The 15,405-nt window shown below is 35.2% G+C and overlaps 1 protein-coding gene across 16 annotated transcripts; it reads left to right on the top strand.

Moving 5' to 3' along the window:
• The first annotated feature begins 1,555 nt into the window (after positions 1-1,555).
• LOC120082789 (P-loop containing nucleoside triphosphate hydrolases superfamily protein) lies at positions 1,556-14,721 on the top strand. Of its 16 annotated transcripts, none has more exons than XM_090316279.1 (29): positions 1,584-1,862; positions 1,988-2,189; positions 2,323-2,447; positions 2,649-2,765; positions 2,983-3,129; positions 3,277-3,478; positions 3,560-3,642; positions 3,754-3,911; positions 4,641-4,762; positions 4,868-4,959; positions 5,157-5,394; positions 5,512-5,575; positions 7,479-7,627; positions 8,624-8,694; positions 8,810-8,983; positions 9,377-9,448; positions 10,277-10,378; positions 10,458-10,547; positions 10,654-10,729; positions 10,809-10,902; positions 11,003-11,072; positions 11,219-11,398; positions 12,663-12,785; positions 12,885-12,968; positions 13,062-13,246; positions 13,392-13,530; positions 13,641-13,700; positions 14,007-14,111; positions 14,199-14,721. In XM_090316279.1, the coding sequence occupies exons 1-29, from the start codon at positions 1,767-1,769 to the stop codon at positions 14,310-14,312; spliced, it is 3,534 nt and encodes a 1,177-aa protein (XP_090172405.1). In that variant the 5' UTR covers positions 1,584-1,766; the 3' UTR covers positions 14,313-14,721. The 16 variants fall into 16 exon arrangements, with proteins under 16 accessions (XP_038894021.2, XP_038894020.2, XP_090172403.1 ...); XM_039038098.2 differs by having other exon boundaries at positions 10,651-10,729; XM_090316278.1 differs by having other exon boundaries at positions 3,560-3,651.
• Positions 14,722-15,405: the final 684 nt, after the last annotated feature.

The raw sequence follows: 15,405 nt of genomic DNA, 5'->3' as shown, positions 1-15,405 counted from the left end.
ATGTCACTTATGGTCATTTAGGTGAGATATAAGTCTCCAGTATCAATGACGTTAATACAGAGATGGATCATCTTGTGGTCTGGTCTTATATAAACTTTTTGTATAGGACACCTTCGTTTGCATGTCTCCACATGAATGGTCAGGATCTACCATCTGTAGTATTTCACGACACTTGCAAACCTCTACAAAGCGGGTCGTATCCATAGTGTCACCAGGATAAAAAATTCCTCCTTAATCCTTATATCACAGACCTATTTAGGTTATTACTTAAGGCATGATCCACTTGTATATCTCATATACATGCTTAATTTTACATACATTAACCATGGAGCTTTGTTTATTTGATATGAGTAAATGCCATAATGGAATAACTCTTATTTTATTCATAACAATGTGTGTATATTACATACAGTGAGACTCCGGGAGAATTAAGACACTAATCCCAACATCATGATTTTGAAGAAAATGATGACATCATTGTATAACAAATTTGTTCAAATGATAACTTGGCAGACTTATTTACAAAGGCATTACCTACTGTAACATTTGAAAAATTGGTGCACAACATTGAAATGCGGCGATTCAGAGGTCTCAAATGATGTTTTCAGGAGGGGGAGCAAATATATTTTATTGTTTTAGAATTATTAGATTACATGAAATATGTACTCTTTTTCCTTTATTAGGATTTTCTCCAATTGTGTTTTTTTTAACAAGGTTTTAACGAGACATATTTCAAATATATAATGAACATCTAAGAGAAAATATTATAAATATTATAATAAAAAAATGGATTATCCATTGGTGTCCAAATGCTTAGTATCCTAAAAGGACCAACACATTCTTTCATCAAGCCAAGTGTCAATTTTCAATTATCCCATGTTCTAATGCCAAAACACCTTTTTTTTTAAACGTCATATAATCGACATCTAAAGAAAAATATTATAAATATTATAATTAAATGTCACATCATAATTGCCTATTGCCTATAAATAGTAACTTATTATGTAGACACACATTTTTAGTGAGAAAAATCAAGGTGGAGAACTTCATAATTCTATATTCTACAACTTTTGTTATTTTATTATATTCATTTATTATAATTACATTATATTTATTATTATTATAATTTATATTCGTTCTCCCGTGGTGCCTGTTTTGTTTCTCAATTTTAGAATAAGTTTTAATTTTCATGGAAGGAAGGATTGTACACTTTTATTATTTATTTATTTTAAAAAAAGAATATTGTTTTGTTTAATTATTAATAATAATTATGGTTATTAGTTAACTATTCAAACGGGCAAAAAGGAAAAGAAAAGCCGTGATAATTGAAATAAAAAGCGGAGGGTATATTTTTAAAATGGAAGGTTGATGAAAATTTGTAATGACATGGAACTCCTTGCCATGTAAGAACTGCGTAACGAAAGGGGCTTATTTGAGCATAAACACATTTACTACTACTAAAATACGCTACCAACTCATTCTACCAAAACAAACGCTAAAATGGGCGGATTCAAATTCTACGCCGTAATAAATTCTTTTTGAAGGTCTAATAACGGGGCACTGAATCTCCATGCAACAATTTTAACACCGGAATTTTCTTTAAAATATAAAATACAAAATTGACATTTCTATAAAATTTCCTGATGTCCTCTATTTGGGCATTAAACAGATAGGAAATCGAAGGGGAAGAAAAAAAGAAAAAAAAGAAAAAGGGGAAGGAAAAAAAAAAAGAAGAAGAAGAAGAAGGGAACCCAGGGGAGAGAGTCATGGTTTCAACGAGAAGAAGTGGATCTCTCTCTGGTAGCAATAGCAAAAGATCTTCGTCTTCGGAGGATAAGCCATCGTCACCGAAGCGTCAAAAGGTTGTTTGTTGTCTGATGAGTGGAATCTAAGTATTGTTTTGCCGGTATTTGAGTTTATTGGAACGTTTATTGAAGCTTGTTGGAAGGTTTTGGTTCCTGATTTGTTAAGAGATTTTCGGTTTCAGGTGGAAAATGGGTGTGGTTCAGAGAAATCGATGCCGGCGGCGGAGAATTCTAAGGAATTATGCACCGCGCCGACTGTGGATCCTGGAGAGCATGGACCTGGCGGTGGTCCGATCGCTGGAGTTGACGTGGGAGAAGGTGTGAGCTCTTTGAAGGAGGATGCTGCACCACCGGCCGTCGCTGTTAACACTCCTATCGCCGAGGGTAGGTGGTTCGTAGTCCCAAGTTTAATGGTCATAATTTGTAGTTTTAATTAATTAAAAAAAAAAAAAAGAATGGGGAGTATAAGGTGACTTTTGGCGTCTGGGTTTGATTTGGTTTGGTTCAAATGTTGAAGGAACTTCGCTGGTGGGAGATAAGCCTAGGAGTTCATTTTCATCATGGAGTCACTATGCTGCGAAGCAGAATCCAAATTTTGAAACGACAACTCCTTGGTGTAGGCTTCTCTCACAGTTCGGACAGGTAATTCGACGCTTTTCCGAGAAATTGAAACATATCTTTGGTTTTTACTTATCGATTTTTACAAATTATAGATCCAAGTCAAATTAAGTTCCCACCCGTTCTTCAAATTTGCTCGATACAGCTTCATTTCTTACTAAATCTATCATTTCTAGTATTCTGCGGACTCCATCTATGGGATTTTGAGCAATGTTTTTAACGCAGAACTCCAATGTTGATATTTTCTCGTCAAATTTTACCATTGGTTCTAGTAGAGGTTGCAACTTTCCCTTGAAGGATCACACAATTAGCGGAACACTTTGCAAGATCAAGCACACTCAGGTAACTTCGAACTGCACGTATTCAAAACATCCATTTAGCTTATAAAATATAGAAACAAGTGGTTGATGTGAAACATACTTAACTAACTGTACAACATTGTTTCAATTAACTAAAATAGAGCGTTCTCAATTGCGTTGACATTTTCTTACTGTAATTCTTTTAGTACGTATTTATGAACTGTGAAGAATTGATTGGACTTTTACTCTGGGGTGAACAGCGTGAGGGTAGTGCTGTAGCTGTGCTGGAAAGTACGGGAGGCAAGGGATCGGTGATGGTCAATGGGTTGACTGTCAAAAAGAGCACCAACTGTGTGCTAAATTCTGGTGACGAGGTGGTCTTCGGTGCTCTGGGGAACCATGCTTATGTATCCTTCAGTTATCCAATCCATCATCTTTTTCTTTTTTCTTTTTTCTTTTATACACTGTTTATCTACTGCCATCCTCCATCTAACCAATTCCTGCTTATTACCTTTCAGTGAATGTGATATTTTTCTTGATTTATACCAACATAGATATTTCAGCAACTTATGAATGAGGTTTCAGTTAAAGGTTTGGATGTTCAGAGCGGTGTTGGAAAATTCTTGCAGCTCGGAAAGAGGACTGGTGATCCTTCTGCTGTGGCCGGGGCCTCGATCTTGGCGTCTCTTTCAAACCTCAGACAGGATATATCACGTTGGAAGCCTCCTTCTCAGACCAGCAGTAAAACACACCAAGGTGCTGAACTTCCTTCTAAATCTATTGTTCATGATGCAATGGAACTTGAAATTGATGCTCTTGAAGCCAACTCAAATCCAGAAGTACGAAATGATAAAGCTGTAGACTCAAGCACAACTAACAGGAATCTTCATCCCGGCTCCAATCCAGACGCTGTCATAGAGGCAGGCAATGTAAAACTCTCTGGGGTGAATGATTTGATAGGGCCTTTGTTCAGGATGTTAGCTCAGTCAACTAGTTGTAAACTGAAATTGAGCAAAAGTATCTGTAAACAGGTAATGGAAGAAAGAAACCAGTGGATTGGGGAGTTGCAGCCAGCATCAACTTCGGGAATGTCTTTGCGGTGTGCAGCATTTAAAGAAGATGTTCACGCAGGGATTGTTGATGGAAGAGGCTTAGAAGTTTCATTTGACAACTTTCCATACTATTTGAGGTACACATCGCATCAATACATATTGTCTTCATACGTGGTTTTAATTGTTTTGTGACTAAGTTTCCATTTTACATCAACTTCAATATTTTTTCCATTATAAAATGTGTCTAGAATGTTCATTACGTTTACATGTTTGGATACTTCCTCCTCATTATTTTCCCTCCTCCCTTTTGAGATACATAGACACATGCATGAGTGTCATCATTGGTGTATCATGCATGTATACCATTGTTTTGGTCAAAATAGCGGGATTTGCTTCATTGCTGAGTATCCTACACCATAATGAAGTGTCTTGTAAATTCAAGGGGGACAGACTAGGTGATTTGCAAACTGTGTGAATTATGTTTTGTTGCCTGTCCTTGGGATAACTGAGAGGGACAGACACCATACTTAGGAGTTAGGCCTGATATTTTTGGTTGAAAACTACTCAAACCACCTACTTTGCAACCTTTATTATTTTGAATTATAGCCTCAGCCTGATTCACAAGCTACATGAGGCAAATTTGTGAGAGTTGAAAACTTGTAAGGGAGAATTATGCTCATCAACAGTAAAAATATGCGATGCATTATTGAACTTTCATCTGCAAAACTGTTATAAACATTTTCAATATTGAACTAAATGACGATACTGATGGACATTTACCGAACTAAACTAACCCCAGTTAGACTTCTTAACATTTTCATATGCACTCTGTATGAAATTTTAATGACTTTGTTTGCTTCATGCAGTGAGAATACGAAGAATGTGCTTATTGCTGCTTCTTTCATACACTTGAAGCATAAAGAACATTCAAAGTATACCTCAGAATTAAATACAGTGAATCCACGAATTCTACTTTCTGGTCCCGCTGGTTAGTCTCTCTCTTTCTCTCCCTTTTGTAGTAAAGGTTAGAGAATTCATTGTCTACATTCCTAACAATACTTAAATTCCATTTATTTGGTAAATGTTGTTGCAGGTTCAGAGATATATCAAGAGATGCTAGCAAAGGCACTTGCCAACTACTATGGTGCTAAGCTACTCATATTTGATAGCCATTCATTTTTGGGTGTAAGATTGTGATCACCTTTTTGGTTTTGACATCCTAGTCAAGCTTTTAATGTTCATTTAATTATTTGATGGCTTTCTTGTGCATAGTATTCGACATTGTGCCTGTAGTCTTGTTCCGTGAAGCAGAATATCATCCTTTTTTCCTTTGAAATTTCACTTTGTTAGAGGTGTTGAGGACTTGCTCCAATGTGTTGCAGGGTTTATCATCAAAGGAAGCAGAGCTGTTGAAGGATGGAATTAATGCAGCAAAGTCTTGTAGCTGTTCTAAACAGAGTATTGTATCTACTGAGACCACCAAGAACACAGATCAAGTGACTGGTGAAGAAGATACACCAAGCTCTTCTACTTTATTCACCCCTGATTCCCAACCTAAGATGGAGATGGACTCAATACCATCATCCTCTGGGACAGCAAAGAATAGCTTTTTAAAAATTGGTATAGGATTAAGATTTGATATGCATCCACATTGAACTTCTTGTTCTTTTGTTTTTAGCATGTTGTAGAATTCCTTGATTTAGTCACCAGAAATTTACCCAAGTACGAAAATTTCAGGTGATAGAGTAAGATTTATAGGTTCAGCTTCTGGGGGGATATATCCTACAACATCTCCCTCAAGGTACAATACTTGTGTTCTCTGCTTTTGTTTTTGTTTTTTTTTTGGTTTTTTCCCCTTTCTTGTGAGTTGTGACTAATACTTGTGTACCTATAGTTTAACTTTTTCGTTGTTAACATATACTTTGTACTCTTGTTTCCCCATTTTTGTTTAAATATTAACAAACATAGCTGTGTATATATATGCATTCTGCAGAATGTTTTTAGTTGTTTGCTTTACTTAATATACCTACTGATGTGCTAACAGCCTCACTGTTTACTTTCCTAATTTATGGTTGAGAATTGAAAGCGCGAGTTTTACATGGGTGTTGACTACTTTCTTAGTAACATAGATGGTCTAAACCTTCTTGTTACTTTATCTTTCATCTATTTTACAAGAAGGTCGCAGTTGTTAAAGAAATTGTTTTCCTCTATATAGTCTGCCTAGCGTTGTTTTCATTTGATCAGATGGGACATTGTCTCACATTTGTATGAGAATTGGGGGGAAAAAAATTTAGCTGCCAGAAAAAAAGATGGGAAACTCTCTCGCATTTGTATGAGTGGAATTGGGAACAAAAAATTTAAGGAATTTATGGTTTAAAGACTTGTCCCTCCTGGTTGAATGGTTACTATGCTCCCTCTAGAGTATGATGTTTTGTGGCACAATAGTGAGTAAATGCAACGACATCTTGCTGAGTGGGACTTAGCTATTGTGGTTAAGGGCTCCTGTAGGATTCTAGCGAATGCAATCTCGTCGATCTCCATTGTTTTATAGGTCTGGACGTTATCTATAAATGATGAGTCATGCTTGTGCTTTAAATTCCCCTTCATACTACAATTTTCTGAGTCTGTTGTTTGGGGAACTTCTGATGTGTCTTTTTTACCTCTCTTCATGAATTTCATTTTTGCCTTGGATTTAATGACACCTATATTTAGAACCTTGATTCATCAAGTGTTCTCATGTAGATTGTTTTTGTCCTAGTTGAGTCCCTGCTTCGTCTTGTTTGTTTCCTCTCTTTTTAGGTGATCTTGATGGTTAAAACCACTAAGAAGTTTAATTTTTTCCTTTGGGTGTGATACAAAATATGTTTTTTTAAATCACTTCCTATCAGAATTATTTTAATCATTGGAGTTTTTATTGCAATTTTCTTTTGTTTTATTGGCCCCCTTATAGTTAGCTTCCTTTTTTATCTTGCCCTTTTTTGATTATCTTTATGAAAGTTTGGTTTCTTATTAAAAAAATTGAGAGGAAAGCTAAAACTTTTCCGTTCAGTTCTCCTCTATGCGGGCTTAGCTCGAAAGGAATACGAAGATCTTCCGAGGGATAAATAGGAATTCTACTGAATGTTGGGAAATTATTACTTATTTTACTTTTCCTTGGTATTTGGCTTACATAACTTCTTATAGTTTATGACAGTGTGCTTTCGAATCTAACCAATTGGGCAGTTTTCTAGAGTCTGGTTCTGTTTGTTGGGGAAGATACCACCTTTTATTCTTTCGCAAGTTTCATATTTAATGAACGCTGCTTAGTATGAAAAATGATATTTTCTTGGAGTAGGGGTTTACATTTTGTGTTGAAGTACATATTTGGAATAGATGCCACCCTACCATTGTAGCGAGGTTATACAATGATATTGTCTTTGATCCAGTTGCTATGTCCTTTTCAATAGTCTAGGTAAAACTATCGATCAAATAAGCTTAAACATACATAATTTTAGTTTCATATAATCAATCCTTGTTAATTTTTACAGCGCGTGTTACATAAGGCACTTTTTGACTTTTGCATGCTTGATATACGTTATACAGGACATAACAGAAATCAATTTTCTACTTGTTCTTGAGTTGTACTTTTCTCTTCTTATCTTTGACACGATGTGAACTTATTTGGTTGTTTTGCGATAAATGATTATTTTTTCCTTACTTTGCAGGGGCCCACCCAATGGAACACGTGGAAAGGTTGTATTAACTTTTGACAACAACTCTTCGTCAAAAATTGGTGTTAAGTTTGATAAACTTATACCTGATGGAGTTGATCTTGGGGGATATTGTGAAGGAGGCTATGGATATTTCTGTAATGGTATTATTTTTCTATTGTGCAAATTCAATAAATTTGGTTGCATAAAAATCATGTCTTTTTCATGTAATTTCCCTGAAGTGTCCTGTTGAAAGGATTTAGTGAAATTTTACAATGTGTTTAATCAATGGTGCTAACCCTTGCCTTATTTTATCGGGCTCGAGTTATCTGTCAAGCTCTTTGTCCCTTTGTTAATGTTGTGTGGGGGAAAATGTTGTGAAGTTGGTTTGGGCCTGGGGACCCTGGCTTCAAAATAATATTCCGTAGTTTCAAATTTCGATGCTCCCTTCTGTATCCCTTGCACCTGAAAAATAACTTCTCGATCTTTCTTTTAAACTTTGTTTCTATAAGGGTTTTTCTTTTGTTTATATATATATATATATATATATATTTAATAATAATAATAATTATTATTATAAAAAAGTCAACGAGACAGCTTCTCTCTCTACCATCCTTAGAGCCAATCTTATACCTTAGCTCGAGGACTATTGTGTAGTGTCTCTTGATCTTTCTAGTGTTTTTACCTGCTAGTCTCTATCTAATCGACAGTTTTTTCTCCAGAGCACCTTTTCTTTTGTCCTTGGCCTTAATTGATCTATCATGTATAAGTGTGCCTTAAAAAGAGTTAAAGCATGTGCTATGTCGTTCTCTTTTACTTTCAAGGTGTTGTTTCAATTGAGGTAGATATTTAACAGTTCCATGGATTCTATTTGGAGTATTTGATTGTTAATCAAAGTATGAGTATTTGCATTATGATGAAGGAAGCTGCTTGGACCCTTTGTCTGTTATCTTAATGAGAGCTGTTTTGTTTATAAAACAACTATGCTAACCCTCATTATTATTCACGAATAAGTTGTTTTGCTTGAATATCTATCCTTCGAGTTTTATACGATAAGTTGTTTTGTTTAAACAATGTTTATGAAACCTATTTCAAACAAGGTACCAAGTTACAGATTTTCTTCTTGGCTAAGAGTGACAAATATATTTTTCTCTCCTTAGCTACCGATCTTCGTTTGGAGAACTCTGGTGTGGAAGAATTGGATAAGATACTTATTGATATTTTATTTGAGGTAGAATTTTTATGTTTACGCTTGTAGTTTTTATTATTTTATTTAGAATAATAAATTTCTCACTTCACAATTCGAGGTTTATTATCTTATTAGCCTTTCTTACTTGTCTAATCAGGCGGTATATAGTGAAAGCAGAAATTCTCCTTTCATTTTGTTCATGAAAGATGCTGAGAAGTCTCTTGTTGGAAATTTAGACTCCTATTCTACTTTTAAAAGTAGACTGGAAAAGCTTCCCGACAATGTTATAGTAATTGGTTCTCATACTCATACTGACAACCGCAAGGAGAAGGTGCTTTCTATCCAATGTTACTTTCATAGAGTTTGAGCTTAGATTAACCTTTAATCTTATTTATTCAATTAGTTTGTTAAGATGATTATTAATTTTCCTGCGGAGATTTATCCATTTTAAAATTTTTATCTGAAAAAAGGAAAATGGCGTTCACAAAATAAAACTCTAATATCAGGCAATACATTTGAGAATGTGAATAATTTGAGAATAGAGCTTTACCTGCTCGGAGTAACATTTCTTTTGAACACAGATATTGGGCCACTTTCCTATATTTGATAACATTTGATATTTGTTAATTTGAACTTGGTTTGATTATTCAGTTGTAGTTTTAATCCACACTTCCATAAAGATTAACATGTCCTTGCTGCATGGTTTTTCTTCTTTTCATTGCAGTCACATCCTGGTGGCCTACTTTTCACGAAATTTGGCAGCAATCAAACTGCTCTTCTTGACTTGGCATTTCCGGTAATGATCAGTTATAGCCTAGTTAGCAACATATAACTGTTCTAGTCTTAGCTTTCTATTTCTCGCGACTTTGATGCATTCTATTGAATGTCTCAAGGGTGTGCTGATTACTTGTGCATTGATGGAGAAGAGATGGTTTACCGAAAGGTTTCTGATAATTATAAGATCTCACGTCCTCCTTGTTCTCTCGTTTTACTTCAGTCACTTTTATTTTAAAATGAGAGTTTTATATGTTATTTCTTGTATTAACTTTTGAATGCACGACTTTCAAGAGTGTCCTATGTTTTAGGATAGGAAGTATGATACAATACTTGCTCGTCCCTGTCCCATATTGGTAAAATGAATTATCCATTTTGAGCAATAATAAGCTTTCGGGATGATGGTAATCTTGTTAAAAATGTTCAGGATAATTAAAATCTTGACTATGCTACTTGTATTTGTCATTATTTTGTTTATGTTTAAAAAAGAAAAAAGAAAAAAAAAGAATGTGAGGCCCCCAATTATAAATACGTATAAACATAGGGGTAAGAAGGGTATACTGGGGGGAAGAGAGGGATTAGTTGGTGAGAATTCAAGTGCTCGTGACTAGGGTTCTGTTTCTTCTTTCCCTTGTTTTTCTGATTACTGGAAATTGTTCATCTTCACTCTGTACTTTCCCTTGAAGTTTATAAATAATATCTTCCAGAGCACTGCTCTGTTTTTGGGAGTTTTGTTGGTAAATTCTGTTTGCAGGAGAAGGGTTCCTAACAAAGAACTGCTGTGCTAAGATTATGCTGCAATTTTTTTGCATATGCATGATGCTGTTGTATGTTCTTTTGGTTTTCACAGGATAGTTTTGGAAGACTACATGATAGAGGGAAGGAAGTTCCAAAAGCAACAAAACTTCTTACTAAACTATTTCCCAATAAAGTTACAATCCACATGCCGCAGGTCTATGAGAAAGAACAACCTTGGTTTTTCATATATTCATTTTTGGAGTTAATTTTAAACTGTCCTTTTATAATGGCAGGATGAGGGCCTTCTTGTATCATGGAAGCACCAGTTAGAACGAGATGCCGAAACTCTTAAAATGAAGGGAAATCTTAATCAATTGCGCGTTGTAAGCATTTTCCTTTACTCATTAAATTTTGGATGAACGCATGTATTGGCCTTGTTGATGTAGTGCTTTAAGACTTTAATCTCATGGTCAAAATTTTCAAAAGCAGGTTTTGAGTAGGAGTGGAATGGATTGTGAAGGTTTAGAGACATTATGCATCAAGGATCAAACGCTTACTAACGAGAGTGAGTTGTTACTCAATTTTATGAAATCACACTAATTGCTGTTATTCTTGTCTGAGTACTACTTTCTCATCTGTTGCAGGTGCGGAGAAGGTAGTTGGATGGGCCTTAAGCCATCATTTAATGCAGAATCTGGATGCCGATCCTGATTCTAGAGTTCTTTTGTCTAGTGAGAGGTTGTCTGTGCTTTCTTCCTACTTCCCTTTTGGATGTACCTTTTTGTGCTACATCTGTTCATCTAATTGCAGATGTAATTCTCTTTTGCAATTTTGGCAGCATTCAATACGGGATCAGCATCTTACAGGCTATCCAGAATGAATCTAAGTGCTTGAAGAAGTCACTTAAGGTTTCTGTTACAAATTCTTGCTGTTGGCTTTCTTATTAATCAAAATTTAATTTTTTCCTGTTTCATTTCATTTTTAAATCAGGTTTTGACAATAACTCTATTGGTTAACTATGTTAATACTTCCCATACTCTTTTTGTAAACTTAGGATGTTGTTACAGAGAATGAATTCGAGAAAAGGCTTTTAGCAGACGTTATCCCACCAAGTGATATAGGAGTCACATTTGATGATATCGGAGCTCTAGAAAATGTGAAGGATACTTTAAAGGAGTTGGTGATGCTTCCTTTGCAAAGGCCCGAACTTTTCTGCAAGGGGCAATTGACTAAGGTATAAGTAACAATAAATATATCTTTACTTCATATAATGTCTTTTTAGTTTGGAAAAATTAATGAATATCCATCCATAAGCCTTCTGGAGTCATGTTCTTTTTTACCTTTACCATATGCATTGTAATTTGGTTTTTCTTATTTTTATTTCTTAACTGATGCTCATTTCATTTCATCTCCATTTTTAATGCAGTTTCTAAAACTTTAACTGTCTGTTTAGTTTGTAATTGTATTAAATATGTGACAGGATATTGTAAGTGGTAGAGTGGCCTTGCTGCCACGATCCATTGAGATTCAGCCCTTCGTCGCTCCGATTAGTCTCTTTAAAAAAAATGTATTAATTAGTTTTAAATGCTAATTTTATTTATATCAGGGCAGGTAGTTTGAAATGAACTCTGAGGTGGGATTTAGGGTAAGATGGGAGGTTTGACAACTTTCCATTCTCTCTTGCTTGTAATACACCTCTTGTTAGTGTTTTGATTCCTATAACCATCAAGAGAGAAATGGAGGGACATAATTGGGAACATAAGAAAAAGACTATATTTTTTGTAATATATATTTTGAAAGTTGGGATCTTTCCTATATACTTTTCCTAATACCTAGCTGATATTCTTGAGAGAGAGACATAATTGGGAACATAAGAAAAAGACAATTCACGAACACTTTGGATCAAGTGTGTCTTGGGGACTAAAACTTAAAAAATGTAAGTTGTCCTGAATATGTAGCCAAAGCAATCATCTTGAAACAAATTTCTGTCCTACCAAGCATTTAATCAGAGATCCTTGACCTGCTCTTTGAAATCAAAACTGCCGCGGGGAGGGTTAAGAATTAGTTAGTCTTGCCATGAACAAAAGAAGGCTTATTGCACTTTAAAAGCTAGAATTTGGGCATGGGAACACTGAAGAGTATGTAAACATATGAATTGATATCTTCAGCATATCTTCCACAAAGAGAGAATCAATTGGGCTGAAGAGCACAATAAGGATTTTTTTTTTTTTTTTTTTTTTTTTTTTTCACTTGTATGTTATTCTAGGTTGTAATGCCACCCAGGAAAACTCCCCAGGAAGAAACGAATGTCAGAGGAAAATTTACTTGAGTGTCAAGTTACTACAATGTTAATATTTTGTTTTTGTTGGTTTAAATATCTGCTTGTTATTTTTGCACTTCAGAAATTGAATTTTTTTCTAACACCTGCCATATAGCTTGGTTGTGTAAAGAACTCTTGTTGGGTGGAAGAGTCTCACTAGCTGTTATTGTATGTGAAGCCATGCAAGGGCATTCTATTATTTGGCCCACCTGGAACAGGTAAGACGATGCTCGCAAAAGCTGTTGCTACTGAAGCTGGTGCAAATTTTATCAACATTTCCATGTCAAGCATTACGTCGAAGGTTAACAGAAAAAATAATTACTATAGATTTCAACTTTCTCATATACTGTTGTGGTTACTACTCCATTGCTCATTATTTACAAATTCTTTCTTTCTGCAGTGGTTCGGTGAGGGTGAGAAGTATGTAAAAGCTGTTTTCTCTCTAGCCAGTAAAATTGCCCCAAGTGTTGTATTTGTCGATGAAGTAAACCTCTCATCTCCCCTGTCTATCAGTCATTCCTAATGTTATGGGTGGGTATCCATGAGTTCTCTTTCTCTAATTGATGGTATTCATTAGGTTGACAGCATGTTGGGTCGAAGAGAAAATCCGGGAGAACATGAGGCCATGAGAAAGATGAAAAATGAATTTATGGTGAACTGGGATGGTTTGCGAACAAAGGACACAGAAAGGGTGCTGGTTCTTGCAGCCACAAACAGACCTTTTGACCTTGATGAAGCTGTTATTCGAAGGCTTCCTCGTAGGTAAACAGTTACCTAAAAAGTGCTAGTTTAGAGTATGCTGTGTGTTCTTGTCCTGGGAAAAACTCAATGTCTCCTTATAATCTTTTAATTTTATTGTGCTAGTACTGTTCATTAGTAGAAAATCCACAGTTTGTTTCATCTGCAGGTTGATGGTGAATTTGCCAGATGCTCCAAACAGAGCAAAGATACTTAAAGTTATTTTGGCAAAAGAAGATTTGTCTCCAGAATTTGATTTTGATTCGGTTGCTAGTATGACGGATGGCTATTCTGGGAGCGACCTTAAGGTGAATACTCTATTTCTGTCTTATTGACGGTTCGCCTCCTGGAATAAACAATTTAAAAAAAAAATGTTTTAACAACTGAATCTTATTTATTTATGTATGTTTTATAACAGAATCTTTGTGTTGCTGCTGCTCACCGTCCAATTAAAGAGATATTGGAGAAGGAAAAAAAGGCAAGTTCTTTCATTATGAGTGACCTAGTCGACACACTTGATTCCTTGTACATATATATGTTAGATGACACAGATGATTTAGTTTACTATTGTCAAAGTCTTTCATTGTCCTGCTGCACGAATTGTTTTGAGTGAGCTTGATTTCTAATACTCGAATAACTTTGGATGAGGTGATTTATTTTAGTTATTATATTTTGAACTAATGTTGAAGTGTTTCTCGGGCTGCTGCATGAATTTTTATTCTGAACATGATCCCCTCTTGAACAAGCTCATCGTATTGGCTACTTGCTGTGGTTGTGTTGACAGGAGCGTGCTGCAGCTCTCGCAGATGGCAGGCCTGCTCCAGCCCTTAGTGGAAGTGAGGATATTCGGCCTCTAAACATGGATGACTTCAAATATGCTCATGAACGGGTAACAGGAAACCTCAAATTATATAATTTCATCCCTTCATCCCTTTTTTCTGGCTTGGCTCATAACTTGCGAAACTTACCAAATCAGGTATGTGCGAGTGTTTCGTCGGAGTCTGTAAACATGACGGAGCTGTTACAATGGAACGAGCTCTATGGTGAAGGAGGTTCTAGGAGAAAGAAGGCTCTTAGTTACTTCATGTAAGCTGATATTTGTACAAATCTTCGAGTGTCTCATTAATTTCCATGCTTCTGCAGACGCCAGTGCTCACTCAAATCTAATTTATCATGGGGTCTTTCTGGAAGCCAATTTCTCTAGTATGAAAGTATAGGTTTTTGTAACTTTTTTTTCCCCTTCTTCCTTTTTGAAAGTTAGTTCAGAATGATGATTGGTATAGGAATGGAGCTGATCATAGTTTTGGTCATCCGCGACTTGTGTTTTGTGCCATCAGTAAAAAAATGTATCCTAAATTTGGAACTTTATTTACTTGGAAGCAGAGGAAAAGAATCACCATGTTCTTACATTTTCCCTCTCATTCTTTGCTGGGTTGAACAATAACCTTTGGTAGCATATTGTACCTGCAGATGGAGATAAAAATATCTTTTGAGCAAAACAAGTAACTTCTCATTCATCTATATGTCATATTTGCCACTACTACTAATTTATGTTTCCTTACCTAATAAATAAACATAGCTGAGCTTGTTCCTGCTACACATTTTCTTTTCGACTTTGTGGAACGACAGGAATGGGTGCCAATCACTAGACCTTTCTGTTTTCTTCCCACTTTTGGACCGTGTTGTGGATTTGGTTCAATTTACTATTTTGTTTGGTGCAAAACTAAACATCCTTTCAAACATTATAGTCTATCTTTTTTTAGTTACCAATTGACGATCTTTTTGTAATCACATATTTTTATGCTTAACAAAAAAAAAAAAAATGCTAAGCAAGGTTCCATTTTAGTTTATTGAGAGTTTACTTTTAAATTTCAACTCACAACTAAACTCTTTCTGGATATCCCTTTTCTTGTTTGAATGTCATGTTTAATAATAATCATACAACAAATACTACGATCACAAAAGTTGCTCGAAAAGAAAAAAAAACGCTACTCATTAATTAGGATAGTAATAAATTCTTACTGCTTTTGTTTTTCCTTTTTCTTGAAACCAAGAAAATTCTTATGTATATGTTCTGAAAAATGAAATTTATATTGCATGGAGGTATGGATATTGGCTCAGAATGTATGTATTATGAATAATGTGGTTTCTCCAAAATTTAGTTTTTTTAGTACATAATAAAT

Source organism: Benincasa hispida, chromosome 8, assembly GCF_027475165.1.
Source record: "Benincasa hispida cultivar pf3 chromosome 8, pf3_genome.v1.1, whole genome shotgun sequence".
In the NCBI taxonomy this organism is placed as follows: Eukaryota; Viridiplantae; Streptophyta; class Magnoliopsida; order Cucurbitales; family Cucurbitaceae; genus Benincasa; species Benincasa hispida.
Note: the sequence above shows the minus strand (reverse complement) of the source record. Positions and strands in the feature narration are given on the sequence as shown.

Coding starts and splice junctions, on each gene's coding strand:
- LOC120082789 (XM_039038092.2), top strand. CDS start 1,767: ATGGTTTCAACGAGAAGAAGTGGATCTCTCTCTGGTAGCAATAGCAAA. Junction 9,449..10,276: donor TTCTTGACTTGGCATTTCCG/GTAATGATCAGT, acceptor TGGTTTTCACAG/GATAGTTTTGGAAGACTACA. Junction 11,073..11,218: donor GCTTGAAGAAGTCACTTAAG/GTTTCTGTTACA, acceptor TTGTAAACTTAG/GATGTTGTTACAGAGAATGA.